Here is a 16963-nt window from a genome sequence, read left to right as displayed (position 1 = left end):
CCGCCCAGTGGTCTCAATATGACGGACACTCACAAAAGCAAGACGTCCAACATCACTGACTCTCTGGCCAACAAATCCCTGCGCGTCTCCACCATACTAGTGAGAGACCTGGCCGTATTCAAGCAATATATCCAAAAAGATGTCTTTGCATAATTTGAAAAAATACTAGAAGCTGGTTATAAACGATGTCTCTAATGGTACCCTACCCCGCCTGCCCACCAGGAGGAGCCCTACGTGATGTTCAAGAAGTCAGACAAGCCACTGTACGGCAACGACCGCTTCGAGGGCTACTGCATTGACCTGCTGCGGGAGCTGTCGGCCATCTTGGGCTTCCGCTACGAGGTGCGGCTGGTGGAGGACGGCAAGTACGGCGCGCTGGAGGAGAGCGCGGGCCAGTGGAACGGCATGGTGCGCGAGCTGATGGACCACGTGAGTCGCTGTTAACATTTTAACTGTCTCAAAACCCAAATTCCATGGAAAACAGAAGTTCGCCAAGTCTTACATATCTTGATTTGAGAGGCTAATCATAGATTTTGACGTGGACTCGTGTGGCGGATAATTATTCCAACTTATGTATTTAATCCGAACATTTTCACCTTTACCTTCCAGATAAGAAGGCTCAGACGGATAGGCAGTGATTTACACAGAAAACCAGGCGTCCTAGCTACTAATCTCGCTGAACTAATGACCCTGGGCAGCTCTCTCTCTATTTTGTCACGGCTTGGCTCTTCCTCACGCACATATTGACTGTTCCGTCTGTTGACAGGAATCAGATCCTAATTCGATCGGTTGCAGTGCGCTACCTTGGCCTTTTGATTGGTGAATTCCGCCGCACCACCCCTCCCCGACACTTTCCCCTTTCACTCCCCCTTCCTCCTCACTCTGTTTATCTCGTTGCAGAAAGTCGACTTGGTAGTGGCGCCCCTGGCCATCACCTATGCGCGGGAGAAAGTCATCGACTTTTCCAAGCCCTTCATGACGCTGGGGATAAGCATCCTCTACCGCAAGCCCAACGGCACCAACCCGGGCGTCTTCTCCTTCCTCAACCCGCTCTCGCCCGACATCTGGATGTATATTCTGCTGGCTTGCTTGGGTGTCAGTTGTGTGCTGTTTGTCATAGCCAGGTAACATGTTCCCTCTTCCCATCCCGACAACTCCTTTCCTCAACCCTAAACTTGCTTGCTGTTTTGCTTTTTTTGTTGTTGGGTTCTCGGAGGTGGGAAACGGCTCGCTGGAAGAAAAACAAAATACCGTGGAACCCACCAGAGCGCTTCATGCCTGGAAGATTCAGTGTAGTAGACATGGACGTGGGGGCTACGCACCGCGAATACAAAATCAAAAGCCGGTTAATTCAGGTCACATTGAGATAGTGGAAGTCTATGCTGTATCTATCCCATTGAGATTCAATGAGAGTATCTATGAAACTACTGTATGGCTAGCTCACAGCTACAGCTCACGGCTGCCCTGTAATCTCTCAAGCTACACGAGAGCACAATGAATCTTCATTAACCCCCCAACCGCCCTGAAGTCCTGACGCATGACTAGAAGAAGAAAGGTTATGTCCATCCCTGAGCTGGGGTTTCCATGAAACCTTTCGCCCAGTGTAATCGGCTATATCATCACATGGGATAAAAAGCAGCAACTGTCACCTAAGGTAGTTCAGAATATGCAAGTGTAAGTGTCTTTGTCACACTATGGTTTAAGTGGTTAACATGAATGGATGGTAATATTAGTGCTCTTTACTCAGATGGTTATGGTTTTTGAGTATGCGATGTGCCATTTTTTGCATCAAGGCACAAAATAGTGCTCCCTTGGTAATATTCAGCAAAGTAACCACGTGAAATACAGTTTTCTCTACGGCTTGCTGAGTTGAGTTTCCTCATAATTGGGGGTATTGATTGCGCTGACTCCCATTGATTGGTCAATCCCCTTTAATTTAGAGTATATTATTTTCTTTAATCCTCTACAAAGAGAGTTAGTGAAGAAGACTTATGGAGTTCTGGGTTTGCACGGTAAAGCCTCGTGGACTCGGTAGCCTCTCTGATGACCCCTATCCCCTCTTCGTAAAAAACAGCTCTAAACTCCGCCCGAGTATTTTCCCCCCCAATTTTTCTCATAATTCAGCACAGTGGTTTGTGAGAGGCATTGATTTCTCCATCTCTCTTTGTTTACTTTACTAACAAAACAAATGGAGCTCCTTCCGCATTGTGCCGACCAGACAGCGATCTCTGGACACCGGGCAATTTATATCACAATATTTCTTGTTTATCGAATGGCTGATTGCAGATTTTTGCACAGCCATATATTAAGTGGGTGAGTCCAATTCCAGGTCTCCTGTTTTTGTTTCTTCTAATCCCTTCCTTCTGTTCATGTTGCCTGTGTTCTAAACAGTGACATCTTTCTATAAAGCAGGGCAGAGTAATTGTACCCTCCAGTCTGCTAATGTGTATGTGTGTTGTTGGGTTATGTTGATGTGGTATGGGCATAGGTAAAAAAAGGGAAAGAAGAGTAAGTAAGTAAGTAGGGGGTTATTTTTAATATGCCGTGTGTGTGACGGGAGGGGTTGACCTTACAGTCTGCGTTGTTCCACGTTCCTTTCTTCAGGGGGTTGATCAGTGTGCAGAACATGGCTATAGGGGGGCCGCAGGCAAAAAGGTCACCCAGGGGAGCCGCTGGGACGGACGCGTGCAGAATATACACGTATACACAAAGACACACAAACAAAAAATAGAAAATGCAAGGGCAAGCACAGGTGTATTTCGTACGACTTTTCACCAAGGGCCTTTGTCATGGCACCACACCGGACAGGCGATAGAACACAACACATGTAGGGCCTCAGGGTACAGCACAACAGGACTGTGAAAGCTAGTTTGACGGTAGGGATAAACATAATCCCAGGAAATGTTTTACTGTCTTGTTACGTTGATCAAGTCAAATCAAACAGAGGAACGCTACAACACACACGCCTCCTATGTACATGGTGAATCCGCGCCACGCCGACAAAGTACGTTACACTTCCCCCACAAGGCCACCGTGCAGACACAGCCGCCTGTGGTTCCAAGGAGACAGAGCTCATTGACATTCTGGCAAATCGGGCATCCTGATGGAGCTGACAGGAAGAATTATAGCATGTCATCGCGTCGCGTCCACATAGACAATTCCCTGGGGGCTGATGGTATAGAAAGTGGCTGCAAAAGACGGCGAATTTGACAGATACATCGCCACTCTCATCTGGCTTGTAAAAGTTATTTAACCCGTAATTACAATGCGACAACAACAAAAAAAAAAAGATCTGATATGATAGGCCCACGGCTTGATCTGCAGATCAGCACCAGTCACGCAGTCCCTACAGCAATAACACTGATTGTATGAATCAGACGTCTTAAAAAGGAAATTGGTTTTGAGCATATGGAACTGGCGCACACATTCTTGTAAGCCCTGAATTTGTGTGTAAGCCCTGCGTGTCTTAAAAAAAAAGTCAAATGCCACACGAGTGATCTAAAAAACACCCAGCTCACAGGGCCTGCGTTGGCATGCAGCATGTCAAACAAAATAAGCTCAAAAAAAGCAAAGCTCCTGAGCAGATCAGTCTGAGAGGGGTCCCTCAAACTCTGCCTCTGTAATATCCCTTCCAAACCCACAACCCCCTCTTTGTCAGCAAAAACTCAATTAGTCCTTGATGCTTAATGCTAACCCCAATTGCCTAGCGCTAATGCCGTGCCACTCTCACTTAAGATAATTAATGAGAAATGTCCCCATCTCACCTGAAGAAGAAAACAATCAGTCACCGGGAGATGGCAGGAGGTTGAGGGGGATAAAAGTGAGGGTGAGGTCCATGGCAGAAGGTGGGAGGCCATAGGCAGGATCTGGGCTCCAGATCAGGGCTTGTATTGGGGAGAAGGTGCTGGGGAAGACTAGTCTGCCGAGGTTCTGCCGAGGAAGAGAAGGGTTTGAGGACCGTTGTGGAGGATGGGAAAAGGTAGAGGAAACCTCCAAAAGGATTTGGTTTCTGGGGAGATTCCCATTAGGCTCCCAATGAGTCCCCGAGGCTGCTGGCGTTGGTACATTATGGCCGGTGACAGTGTTATTCCAGCCCATTGATCTCACAAACTGAAGCCATTTGAATATGCCAATAAAACTGATCTGGAGTGTGTCTGAAGTGTGTAGTATATGTTTTGTTCTCGTCTGAGGGCCGTCCTCAAATGTGCGTACGCGTGTTTGAGTTTGTGTGGGTTGGGTGGTACAAGATAGCGCATGCTGAGGACCATTGCTCATTGACATTACAAGCGGAAAACAAACCGTAATGTTCTGTGTTTGTTTTGAACTGATGTATCTGTTCCTGTCTCCTCCGTTTCTGTAGGTTTAGCCCGTACGAGTGGTACAACCCGCATCCTTGCAACCCAGACTCGGACGTAGTGGAAAACAATTTTACACTACTCAATAGTTTCTGGTTTGGCGTTGGGGCGCTCATGCAGCAAGGTAGTTACCTCAGACTGTGGCTGCTGCTCCGCGGAGCTAGAGCACACTGCTTCCACTGTCTCTGAGGGTTGGGAGGTTTTGGCCAGGCCACCAGCCACAGTAAGACCACTGGGGGTGTCCAGGCTAGCTAGACAGTGGCGTAGAAAGATCTAGATCTTTGTGGTGTAGAAAAACATACAAAAGAATGCATTCTACACACAGTACAAACCCCATATTAGAATATAAAGTTCTTTGTGACTTTTGATGGTTTGTAGAGACCTTAGATAAATGACATAATAGCACCACCTGATTGACATAATAGCAAGAAACTCCATGCTGGCCTTTGCAATTTAAAACTATGTCTTCATCTATATTATCTACGTTATTTATAGTCGACTCAGACACATTTTATGACAAATCATTCATTTCAGTAGACTACACTACCCAGTAGCCTTCACTCTTGCCGTTGGCCTACCAGCCCCCAGAGATCAGTGCAATATGGAGTCAAGGTGTGAGGTTACCTTGGGTACATGACTCTCTGGCCAAACCAACCTGCCACTTCATCTAACAGTTTTTGGGTTTGTAACATTGATGTGTTAATGACACATCGATGTTTATTTCATTTGGAATGACTGACTCATTAAAATGGTAAGTTGACTTTTTGCAGCGTGCGATAACCAGTTAGGATACCATTTTAAATGTATGCTCGTAAAAGGAAATGTCAAAGTACAAAGTACAAGTACAAAGTACAAAGTGAAAGGCTCGTGAATTTTTCTCACATTGGTGCAATTTATTCATTTTTTTTCATTTGTCTCTAAGTCCAACTTTCAAAGTTGCAAGACAAGCAGTGTGATGTGCCAGAACTCATATTATACCACAAAATAGAAAGACGCTAAAAACGCAAAAACATTGTTTTGTCTTGTGGAGTTGAATATGTCCCATGCAACATGTATGTTCACCCCTCCAGGCTCAGAGCTCATGCCTAAAGCCCTGTCGACTCGAATAGTCGGAGGCATCTGGTGGTTCTTTACCCTCATCATCATCTCCTCCTACACGGCCAACTTGGCGGCTTTCCTCACTGTGGAGAGGATGGAGTCTCCCATAGACTCAGCCGACGACTTGGCCAAGCAAACAAAGATCCTCTACGGGGTGGTGGAGGATGGATCCACTATGACGTTCTTCAAGGTAGCTGCAAGCCACAGCAGCTGGACCTGTGATGGCCATCGAGCCGCTGGTTCAAACGGTTTTGATGTGTTCCAGTGGGGAGTTTCTGGTGCTATTTCTAGACACTGCCATCTGTGTTGTTGTTTTTTTAAGTGAAGCCCTCTACTGTCTGTTGACTTGCAGAAGACCAAGATCTCCACCTACGACAAGATGTGGGAGTTCATGAACAGCCGGCGTCACTCGGTGATGGTAAAGAACGTGGATGAGGGCATCCAGCGTGTCCTAACCTCCGACTACGCCTTCCTTATGGAGTCCACCACCATTGAGTTTGTCACCCAGCGCAACTGCAACCTCACACAGATTGGAGGCCTGATCGACTCCAAGGCCTATGGAGTGGGAACGCCTATGGGTAAGCCTTCCCAAATCTAAGACGTCTCTTTCCTTACTGTAAGTAGAAAGTATAGGTACAACCTTTTTGCTGTGAGGTTGTTCTGTTCATAGTTTGCATGTTCTCCCAATGTTCTCGTGGGTTTCCTCCGGGTGCTCGGGGTTCCCTTCACTCCACTCTCCACTTCATGTTAGTGTTAGACGCCTTGTCATCGGTCAAGATCTGGAATTGGTCCCCGGGCACCGTGCTGTGGCTGCCCACTGCTCCGAGTTTGTAGCATGCTTTAAATGCGGAGGACAGGGCTTAATAAAGTCTTTCTATCATAATAGTGGTGGCTGGCAACTAACCCTAACTTAGGTGTAAAATATGATATTAGCTAATGTTGAGGATGACAATGCCAGACTGATCAACATGTGATTCTGTATTGAATGGGGTCCGGGTGGTTGAAACCGGGTAATTTAATCACGAATGAAACAGATGGAAGAGTTGGATTGATGGCTCGGGTTGTAAAGCATGGTTCTGTCTCGGGAAAGTTCCCTCTTAACCCTGGAAACATCATTCAAAACAGTTGACTATGATTTTATGGTTTGGTCTACTTTCCACTCACAGATTTGTATGTTTTCCGTGTGCCATGTGCCAAAAAGTTAAATATTTTGAAGTATCTATAGGTGAGCCTATATACAACCTCACAGAGACTATAATTGTTCTTTGTTTGGGAAATCCTAATAGATGAAGGTGTATAGATAGGTGTATCATCTATCAGATTCAAAGGTCTACAATCCCTGCGGTGGCACAGAATAGCAACAAATTCCCATCAACGTCGATTTACTTAGTTAAATTTGGCACTTCAGTGCAGGCATCACTCCACTAAAATATAAAGGCTATAAAATTACTCAGTAACCATTTTGGTCGCATATAAAGCAATCTTCTGCTCAGGGTGATACGGGCGCGGCCCGGCTCGCCCGCACCCCAGGGGACCTCGGGTGAAAGCTGTTGATGATTTCAATCTCGCTGTCATGGAGGTGAAAGCGGTCATGACGAGGCCGACGAGACGGATGCTCCCCCACCGTAATGGCCACATTTCTCATCAGCGATACGAGGGGCCATCAAAAATAAAAAAAAATATGGAGGATGAATTCTCTCCCATCCATATCTGGACCTGTCACCGGGCTGATGGAGCGCTTATGGATCTGCAGGGATTCTCTGCCTTTTATTTCAGTGTCACGGCTGCTGCAATTGCCGATGTGATGTGACGCTCTCCTCATTTCGAGACCGGAGTGGGGTTTCCAGGGAATGCAGGGAACCCATGGGGCGCTTTATGACATTAAGATTGACACATGAGAGGCAGAACGGTAATCTTTTCTTCATCGATAGGTTGAAAGTATTACAAAGATCTTGGCTAAAAGATATTGCACCAGTTCTCATGAAACGGCACTTTTGGTGCTCTCTAAACCCTCTTTAATGTCTTTTTATGAATCTTTCATTCATCCCTATGAATGGCACTCATAATGTGATATATAAGCTATATTTACATTTATAGAAATGCTAATGTTTATTTACTTAATATACTATATTCTGTGAAATATAAGTATTGAATTAAATTTACTCCTGAAAGTAAAATTTTTAGAAGAAGAACAATCTTTAATCGTCACACAGCACACCACACTACAACACATGCACGCACACACACACATGCTTTGGATGGTGGCCGGTGAAATGAGGCCTCTGAAGTTTTCCCATCCTTGGCTTCTCCTTCCTCCGGGGGCACAGCCAGGAGCAGTGGGCAGCATTCGTGGATGCACCCGGGGACCTGGTAACGAGTGTCCATCGCTGGTCAGACGATGTGTGCATGCTTTTGGTGGGGGTCCTTACTGACGTGAGGTGGAGGAAACCCCATGTGCGCACGGGGAGAACATGCAAACTCCACACAGAAAGGCTCCTATTTGGGAGATAACCCGCCGGAGCACGGTGCCAACAGTGCCAAACCCAGGACCTTCTTGCTGGGAGGCAGCAGTGCAATGCACTGCGCCACCGTGCCACAAATTATGGATGGTTTTGTTGTAACTTCCACATTTATGCCCCACTCTTCTTGGATTTGTAAGCACCAGTGTTGTTGTTGGTGACATGGCGTAGGTCAGGGCTATTCAACTGACGGCCTGCTCATCAATGTAGATTGTCCCTTTGAATAAGATAAATCAGGAATGAACTACAAAAAAACACCACAAACCTGATTAAATCCCTGGAATAACTGTCTACTACTGTACTGTAACTAATACTGTAATTATTTTAATATTCTGGAATATTATGCCATGTTATTTGGCTAGAAAAGACAGGACTGCGTGGGAAAACATATATTGATACGTTAGCTGGATGAATTGGCTAAAGTTACAAAAGGTTTACTTTTCATAGTTGGATTAATAAACAATAATAAACAAGAAAATATGTAATATGTTTGAGTAAAAAATGGTAACACGTCAAAAATCTAGCCCCAAAACAGAATGTTGTTGAACAGCCCTGGCATAGGTCAATCCTAACAGTCTGTGTAGTGAAATCTATAGTAGCCCACAGGCTGCAGGTGAACCTGAAACGCTCAGTAAATAAATCTTTTACCCTTTTAGCTTCCGGAGCTTTTATCGTGAGCCGGGCTGGCTGCAAATTCCCCACAGGGTAGATACAATTTGTAGCACGAGTCCAAACCTTTTTTCTACTCTCTCTGCTCCCTCGCACCCAAAGCTACGTCATCTACACGGCTATCACCCCTCCACCGCCATATTAGTTTAATATCTGAATCCGGACGGCACCGGAGTGATGGATGTCCTCCGGTGCCGAACATCTGTCAAGTAGTTGTGTATGCACAGCGTGTCAAACAGCAGCGATACTCCTCTTCTTCCATTTGCCCAGGCCTTGTATCCTCCTCTTCCCGTATCCTCCTCTCGGAGGACCCATCCTATTAGCATTTACCCAAGGCCTGCTTTGTTAGGACATCATTAATCATTTGAAATATGAGCGAAGGGAGAATCGCGGGGCCCGGACGCTCTTGATGGATCCCTTGTCGTCCAAAGTAACACGCAGAGCAGACTAGTAAGTGTACACGTGTCCCTGTCTTGTCTAGTACATGGACATTTCCTCGACACTTCCACACCTAAGAAGCACTCTGGTTAAAAACCAGACACAAACACAGTTCTTAATGTTCCATTCTTGCTTAATGCCTTCTTCCTCGTGCTGAACACATGCTGATGTGAAGATGACCGCAGCATGGATCGCGGGTAATAAATGATAGATGAATCAGCAAGACAGAGAGAGAGAGAGGCGTGCGGTAGAGAGAGAACCCAACGGGCACGCGCAGAGGGACTGGCTGAGGCTGCCGAGCACCTACCCCTTGTTATGACTATGGATAGGCATTGAGATTTTGTTGGGAAGAGCTGTGCATACAGTGTATCAACCAAAAGGACAAGCCTAAAACACGTCACGCTGTTCTGCGCTTTCGTCCAAAGCAACTTACAATAAGTACATTTTGTCACAGTATCAAACCAACAGTACTGTATATCACAGTCACAACTACACCGTCTCTGGGAACAAGCAGCACTAGCAGAGAAGAGTTCTGAGTTTTTATTTTATTTTATTTTGAGTACTTTATTTTTTCGGAAAGTTATTTAAAAAGTAAAGGGGAAAGAGGTCTTCGCAAGGTAGACAGGTGTAGTTTGAAGAGATGGGTCTTTACACACAATAAATATTTGAGAAGCAGTCATTAGTCCTGTGGAAATTATACACATTTTGAATATTTTATATTATACAGTTTGAAGCATTCAGTCTATGAAATTCTTAAAATGACATGTGACAAATGTTTCCCCCTTAACCGAAATGTGGCATACATGATCTCAAATGATTTATTTTCAATATTTATATTTAAACATAATGTTTTGATTTAAAAAAAAAGTTTGAATTAGACACTGTATATTAAAAACATTAATAACTTTCTGTGACAACTCACTGTAAAATAAATAAATGCACATATTTACACATGCGCATAAATGCAAATATTTTTTATTCTCAACAATTTGTATCAGAAGCTCTCAAGTGCTTTTAAATGTGCCCTTGGCTGCCGGCTTTCAAACATTTTCTTGCGATCTAAACCTCCAGTCAGCGAACCTGAGGATCTCATCCAGTGGCTTAAGTCTTAACCAGAGTTGTCATCTCCTTCAATCAGCTGATAAAAAGAACCACGCGGTGAATTGGGACTTGAACTTGGACTTAAGTCTAGATGCAAATCCAGTCACTGCGCATCCACTTGTCACACTGAGCTAAACCTTCTGCTGGGCTTGGGAAACTTTTGTGTAATCAGGGGGAGTTTCTCCTAAATACTATGGTGAGCTACACGTGGACACAGGAGCTCCAAGAAATATTTTGCCAGAAGAGATTTCGGGGGGTCACCACCAAAACGATTGCTACTTAAAATAATTACTCTGGTTTCCAGAGACAAAATGTGATGTGTGTGTGTGTGTGTGTGTGTGTGTGTGTGTGTGTGTGTGTGTGTGTGTGTGTGTGTGTGTGTGTGTGTGTGTGTGTGTGTGTGTGTGTGTGTGTGTGTGTGTGTGTGAGAGCAAATGAAAACAAAAAAGCTTGAATTGTTCAGATATTCTTTTTAATCTCACCTGATTCGAGTCTGTGTGTGTGTGTGGGGGGGGGGTTACAATGTGTAGCGCACAATGGCAGTTATCCTCGAATGAAAACCTAATTCTACAGTGCTTGGTGCTAACCATGCTTGGTTCGAGGCTTTCGCAAACTGAATCCACAGCCAGACCGCAGTACGGCCGTTTCCACACACCACATCTCGCTTTTTCCGCAAACAATGACTGCTAATGAAACCTGAACGCTCAGCAAGCCAGATCTTTTCCAGGCTTGGTCGGGGGCGGGGGGACGGGAGGGGTAGGGTGCTTCATGTTGTGTCAAGCTGGGGGACGGCAGCGGGAGCGTAACCCCCACTCGGGCTCTCCGCAACCATTACTCCCTTCTTTGATCCCGCCGCCACCCACTGTGCGCGCTAAGGTGTCTAATTGTGATTTGAAGGGGTGGTTCAAACACACACGCACAACAGCTATAAATACAGGCAAATACATACGACTACTATGCAAACAAATAGCATGTGTGAAAAGACATAACACATCCACCCCCGCGGGGCTTCGCCATTTATACAACTTACAACCCACGTGCGCGCTCCGCTAATTCACCCTTCGTGAAGAGACGCTTCCAGCCAAATCCCTTTTGTTGCCGAGCCATTGTAGATCGCACGCATGGGGGGAGAGAGGGACTGACTGAGGAGTTTTGGACTTCGACGTGTCTTCAGTACGAGGATTAGCGGGAATCTGAAAGAGGACTTACGAGAAAGTCCCACTGTGTTGCCAACAATAAGATGACAGGTTGCGATCGCCTGCGCGCCCACCAGTCGTGTCCTACTCCCATCAAAAGAGGTTAAATATAGCCACTCGACAAAGGCGGCGCTGGGATTTAATCCGTTTATCCGGTGTTTGAATTCTACCCTCATCCGCTATTCTCATGACTTTTTTTGTTGTTGTCCCCACAGGCTCTCCGTACAGGGACAAGATCACCATAGCCATCCTACAGCTGCAGGAGGAAGGGAAGCTGCACATGATGAAGGAGAAGTGGTGGCGAGGCAATGGCTGCCCGGAGGAGGAGAGCAAGGAGGCCAGCGCGCTCGGCGTGCAGAACATCGGCGGCATCTTCATCGTGCTGGCGGCCGGGCTGGTGCTGTCGGTGTTCGTGGCCGTCGGCGAGGTGCTCTACAAGTCCAAGCAGAATGCCCAGCTGGAAAAGGTAGCACAGCCCATGGAGGTGGAGGGTTTTGGTGGCTGCAAGTCAGGGGGATGAACTGAGATTTGGGAGGCGAGCAGGAGCCTCATTTCGGTTTTGCAGTTGTGATGAAATGTCCGGCTCGGTTCTCGACAAGTCACTTAGTAAAATGAGTCGCTAAATTGTTCGGACTTTTTGTTCGTTTGATAAATTTGGTATAATGCACTCGTGAGCGAGAGAGGAGATCCAGTGAACGATGAACACGAGGCGGTTTCACGACTGTTGGAGTGACAGTATCACAAATATTTTTTTTGTAAAAGTCTATCTATCGATCTATCTATCTATCTATCATCTATCTATCTATCTATCTATCTATCTATCTATCTATCTATCTATCTATCTATCTATCTATCTATCCATCTATCTATCTATCTACCTACTTACCAACCTACAGCATCTACCTAGATTGAGTGATAGCGATGCTACTGTAATTACACTAATTGCTGCGCAGCAAAAAAAATAATGGCTGCTGGTGGAACTTGCTGTTTCCACTGAACGTGGCTCACTTTACCGCAGCAAAGAGAAACGTTTGGCTGCTCTGACAATTAAATCCGAACTCAATCCCTTCTAGGAGGCCCATATAGAAAAATATGGACCAATTTAATGTCTGGTTTAAAGCGGCAATCGACAACTTTTGCTTTTACTTATCATTATGAAGTTAATGTTGATTGCACAGTGTAGTTGATTGCACGGCTATAGAATGATGACACCATTGGCTCGGCCTGTCACAATAATTACTATATCAACGTATCGTGTGATATATGGACACGACCTGGATAATTTTTCTGACCTCGATAATTGCCTGTTGTGTTTACGTGCATGTTTGTTTACACAGCGACTGAAAAAAAGAGAATGACTGATAAAGTGTCCCCACGCACAGTTACACACAAGGCTTTCGTTGTTACAATAAATACATATATAATAAAAACTCAACTCAAACTCAACTCAAACTCAAACAACACACTATTATTATTGGTTTTGTTAAGAGAAACGTGGACGCACAGCGGATTGCGCAGTGGAGCAGGGCTCATGGTGTTAAGTGCCAGGCAGGGGCCAAGTGCCTGTTGTGTGTGTTTTTCTTCCCTCACCAGTGGAGACATACTGTAACCGAAGCGACGGTGAAGCCAACTGTTTTGGTTTTTTTGGGGGTTTTTTTTATGTTCAAATTCCGGGACAGCAAAATCCGACAATGCGATGGCGGCGCTAACAATAATACCACTTGGAAAAGTTAAGGGGGAAAGTTCAAAAGGTTGTCGATTGCACCTTTAAACTAAATTGACAAATTTAGTCATTTATTCTTTCAACGTAAGCACCACCGAGACATAGCCCTTGTTTTTCATACCTGCTTGTCTTTGCTGCTGCCAAGAGAGCGACTCCATCACCAACTGTTTCCACAGAGTTTTATTTTTGGCACTGATTGATTCATTACTCAGTGTGAGGTGTGCATTCCGGGACACTTATTTGTATAATTACACTATTTTCGGTATTGTGTTTTAATTATTTACCACTACATAATTACCACGGAGTATCCTGTGTTGCTGCATTGTAACACGGTAATTAATTTCAGGGTTTTTTTCCATTGTGAGCATATCATTAATCAACCACTGCAGTATTTGAAGAATTTGAAAAGAATGGAGGAAAAACCACACCCCCTTGACCCCCGTGGTGATTATAATGCATCTGCTCACACAAGAAGCTTTATTTATTTTTTATTTATTTTTGTGTCCAATTCTGACTTTAACTTGCGATGTTTGTCGATTGATAAATACGATTTTCATGTTCATCCAACCTGCCGCGGTTATGAGATGAACTCTCCCCTGTTGATCCTGTCGTTATAATTGAAGTACATGGAGCTGGGGGGGGGGCTCTCATTCAGCTCTTAAGGCACTTAAAAACAATCCAGAGTGGTTAAATCATACCCAGTGCCAAGGCTGTCAATTACAGCAATATTAAGCCGTTAATTAATCCAGGGGAAACAATCATTGAATCATTCTTCCTAGAATTGTATTCTCTAGTAGTAGTAGAAGTAGTATATGCTAGTACACACTGTCTCATGGTTTTGCCCTGTTTTGTTATAGTTATCTGTCCATTGCCCTCTCGCTCTCTAGCTCCCTCTGTCGCTCTCTCTAGCTCCCTCTGTCTGTCACTCTGGTTCTGCAGTCCTGCCACTCCACACCTGACTCCATTCAGCTATCAGGCCATCTGTCTTCACATTCCTCGTCACTCCACCTGCACATAGCCTGTTCCCCGTTCACGCAGTCCATTGTATCCACTGAGTCAACACTACTGCGTCCAAGCTACTACCCGTTTCCTATACGTTTCCTATACCTTCGGTCCGAACCTCTGCCTGTTTCCCTGGACCCTGATCTTCCGCCTGCTCCCTGCTGGATAAGTTTGCCTTCTCTGACTGATCCCCTGGATCTTCCTGGTTTCCTGCTTTCCTGCTTGATCCTTTGCACCTACTCCTGAGCCTCTGTGTCCAGCATTTGCATTCATCAGACAGCACTTATGACAGAACAATCTGCCAATCAGACATGAACTCAGTGGACCCAGTGTTTATAGCTTTCAGGCAGTTCTTCATCGGGAACCAGCCAGAAGATTCACCTGTTAGCCACCAGCCTGCTAGCCACCAATCTGCTAGCATTAGGCCTGCTAATCATCAGGATGTTTCCCAGCCCGAACATTCCCTTCGGGTACCCCGGATTGCTCGCCCCTTGCCTGCACTTCAGTTAGTTAGGTGCAGGTTTGTGAACCTGGACTCCCATCGTAGCCTCTGCCTAGCCCTCAGTCCTAAGCCGGCTAGCACGATGCTCACCTGTCCTGTTCTTGCCCCTGAAGATCCCCAGCCGTCCCCTTTCTGGGGGTTGCGTATTGTCATTTTCCCCGGGGGCCCTCAAAAGATCTTCCAGGAGAAGCGTTGTCTCAACTCTAGCCTCAAGGATCCCAGAGGACGTCGGTTTTCACCGCTGCCCACGCCCCTGAGTTTCTGCTGCCCAGGGGGCCTCCATCGGCGGGCACGACGGGAACCAGCAGCAGATCGTGTCCATCGTGCAGTCACTCTCGAAGGAGGTGTCCAAACGTACGACGCTCATGCGAAAGCTGGCATCCTTTGCTCTACGGGGTTTCACCAACCGCTGAAGAGGCAGCTCCATCACCGTCTGCCACCACCCCTGTCTAGGAAACTTGCTTCCCATTTTTCCCAAGCCTGCCACTTCAGTTTCTCCGACCAAAGGTCAGCCTGTTCCTGTTCCTGAGCTGTTGGCCACTCCTGCCGAGGCTCAGTATGTTCCTGGTCCTGAGCCGTTGGTTACACTTGCCAAAGTCCAGCCTGTGCCTGTCTGTCTGTCTGCTGCACCAATAGCATCATGGCCGTCACCTGCCTCTGCGCTGCAGGTACCTCTGCTTCCTGAGCAGCAGCTGCACCCTATCTTCCGGCCACAGGTGCAGCAGCCGCGCAGCTTCCAGAATAATACCTGTGACCCTGGCTACACCAGTTTCTTGGACTGTCGGCATTCTCCGACGTCCACCCGGATCGCCGGCAATCAGCCTTCTCCGCTGTCTCCCACCCTCTCGGCTGCCTCCAAACTGGCCCTGCGTACGTGATCGACCTCCAGAGCAGCTCCGCTCTCTTGCCCTGCCCGCTGGTCACTCTCCGGAAGGACTTGGGCAGGGTTCCAGCTCCCGGGACGTCCGCCTGGGTGGTGTTTGGCTCCCTGCAGTGGGTTCAGCAGACAGCGCTTGTGATACATTGCCACGCTACGATCACGTTGAAGTATTGTCTCGTTAAATAATGTTAATGAACACTAATACCTCCCACCCACACAGTAAAACGTGTATTATATTATCTGACTCCAATGTAAAAATAGTGTTTTTTATTAAACAAATTTCAACCATCTTGATTGGTTAGTGATACAAACACTAAGGTACCTGTGAGCCAAGGCCCCCTTGTGAGGGTACTGCAAGTGGGTCACCCAGTCTTTGGGTGGCCCAAGATTTAGATAAACATCAAGATTTAGATAATTCTTTAGAATTTTCCACATTAAAATTTTTTTTAAATGCATTTCATAGTAATTGTCTTTTGAAACTGCAGCACCACTGTGATCAGTCATGGAATATGACTGTCTCCCGTGCTACTTGTGGATGGGTGGTCCGCAAACTTTTTATTTATTCAAGTGGTTCCTTCGGTCAAAAGGTTGGGAACCGCCGTGCTTTGTGGCATCAACAAACGTTATCTCCCGCTTGCTTGTGCGGCTAAGGCTTCATAAATCAGCTCCCTCCACTTTTGAAAAGCTGCAACAGTGTTTTGGCACAGGCTTGTTTACTTTCAAACCAAGCTTCTTTTTTTTTAGGCTCTGTAGCAAAGGGGTCTTGTACACCGTTCGTCTAGTCTATGAAACAAGTTTGGGAATGCTAGAGGGGTAGTTCAGGCGACAGGGATTGAGCGAAGACAGGTTTGGCGATTATGGGCTATTTCCTCCTAAACAGAGTCCAATGCAAGACTGCTTGTTTGGAGAGCTTGAAATCCCACAAGCCATTGAAGTAACAGTGGGCTGACTCCTGCTTTGCAAATGAGAATCTCTCTCTGCTCTTGGCCTTGCAGCGGTCCTTCTGCAGCGCCATGGTGGACGAGCTGCGCATCTCCCTCAAGTGCCAGCGACGCCTCAAGCAGAAGCCCCAGCCGCCCGTCATCGTCAAGACGGAGGAGGTCATCAACATGCACACCTTCAACGACAGGAGGCTTCCGGGGAAGGAAACCATGGCCTGATGACACCCTCCCCCCCGCGCTCACGCACCACCAACTACCAACCCCGCCCCCCCCCAATAAAGTTTAAAAAATCGAATAAACGTACCCCTCTGTAAAAAAAAACAACAAAAAAAAAAACAAAGAGGGGGGGGGGTGAGGATCTGACTCTGACCCCCCGACCGTAAGACGCTGGGGACGTCATGTCAAAAACAGTAAGTCAGATGTTTCCTGTGGAAATACAGATATCGGCAGCGGCGGGAGGGGTTTGAGGTGGCAGTGCGTGAACTGATAGTACGTCCATTACTCGCAAGAAGTGGATTTTACCTTCACAGGCACATTGG

At 46.3% G+C, this 16963-nt stretch overlaps 1 protein-coding gene across 2 annotated transcripts in view; it reads left to right on the top strand.

Annotated features, from left to right (window-relative positions):
- Positions 1 to 16643, top strand: part of LOC307227558 (glutamate receptor ionotropic, kainate 2-like) — a gene marked incomplete at both ends in the record, with an annotated part of 64008 nt that extends 47365 nt beyond the window's left edge. For both annotated transcript variants that reach the window (XM_079996920.1, XM_079996919.1), the window contains 8 exons: positions 1 to 99; positions 223 to 429; positions 901 to 1124; positions 4361 to 4479; positions 5426 to 5643; positions 5806 to 6031; positions 11592 to 11842; positions 16479 to 16643. The exon at positions 1 to 99 is cut by the window's left edge and continues 15 nt beyond it. In XM_079996920.1, coding sequence (XP_079853046.1) covers positions 1 to 99; positions 223 to 429; positions 901 to 1124; positions 4361 to 4479; positions 5426 to 5643; positions 5806 to 6031; positions 11592 to 11842; positions 16479 to 16643 — 1509 coding nt within the window. The remainder of the gene's footprint in view (positions 100 to 222; positions 430 to 900; positions 1125 to 4360; positions 4480 to 5425; positions 5644 to 5805; positions 6032 to 11591; positions 11843 to 16478) is intronic.
- Positions 16644 to 16963: the final 320 nt, after the last annotated feature.

Source organism: Zeus faber, assembly GCF_960531495.2.
Source record: "Zeus faber genome assembly, chromosome: 2".
Taxonomy (NCBI): domain Eukaryota; kingdom Metazoa; phylum Chordata; class Actinopteri; order Zeiformes; family Zeidae; genus Zeus; species Zeus faber.
Note: the sequence above shows the minus strand (reverse complement) of the source record. Positions and strands in the feature narration are given on the sequence as shown.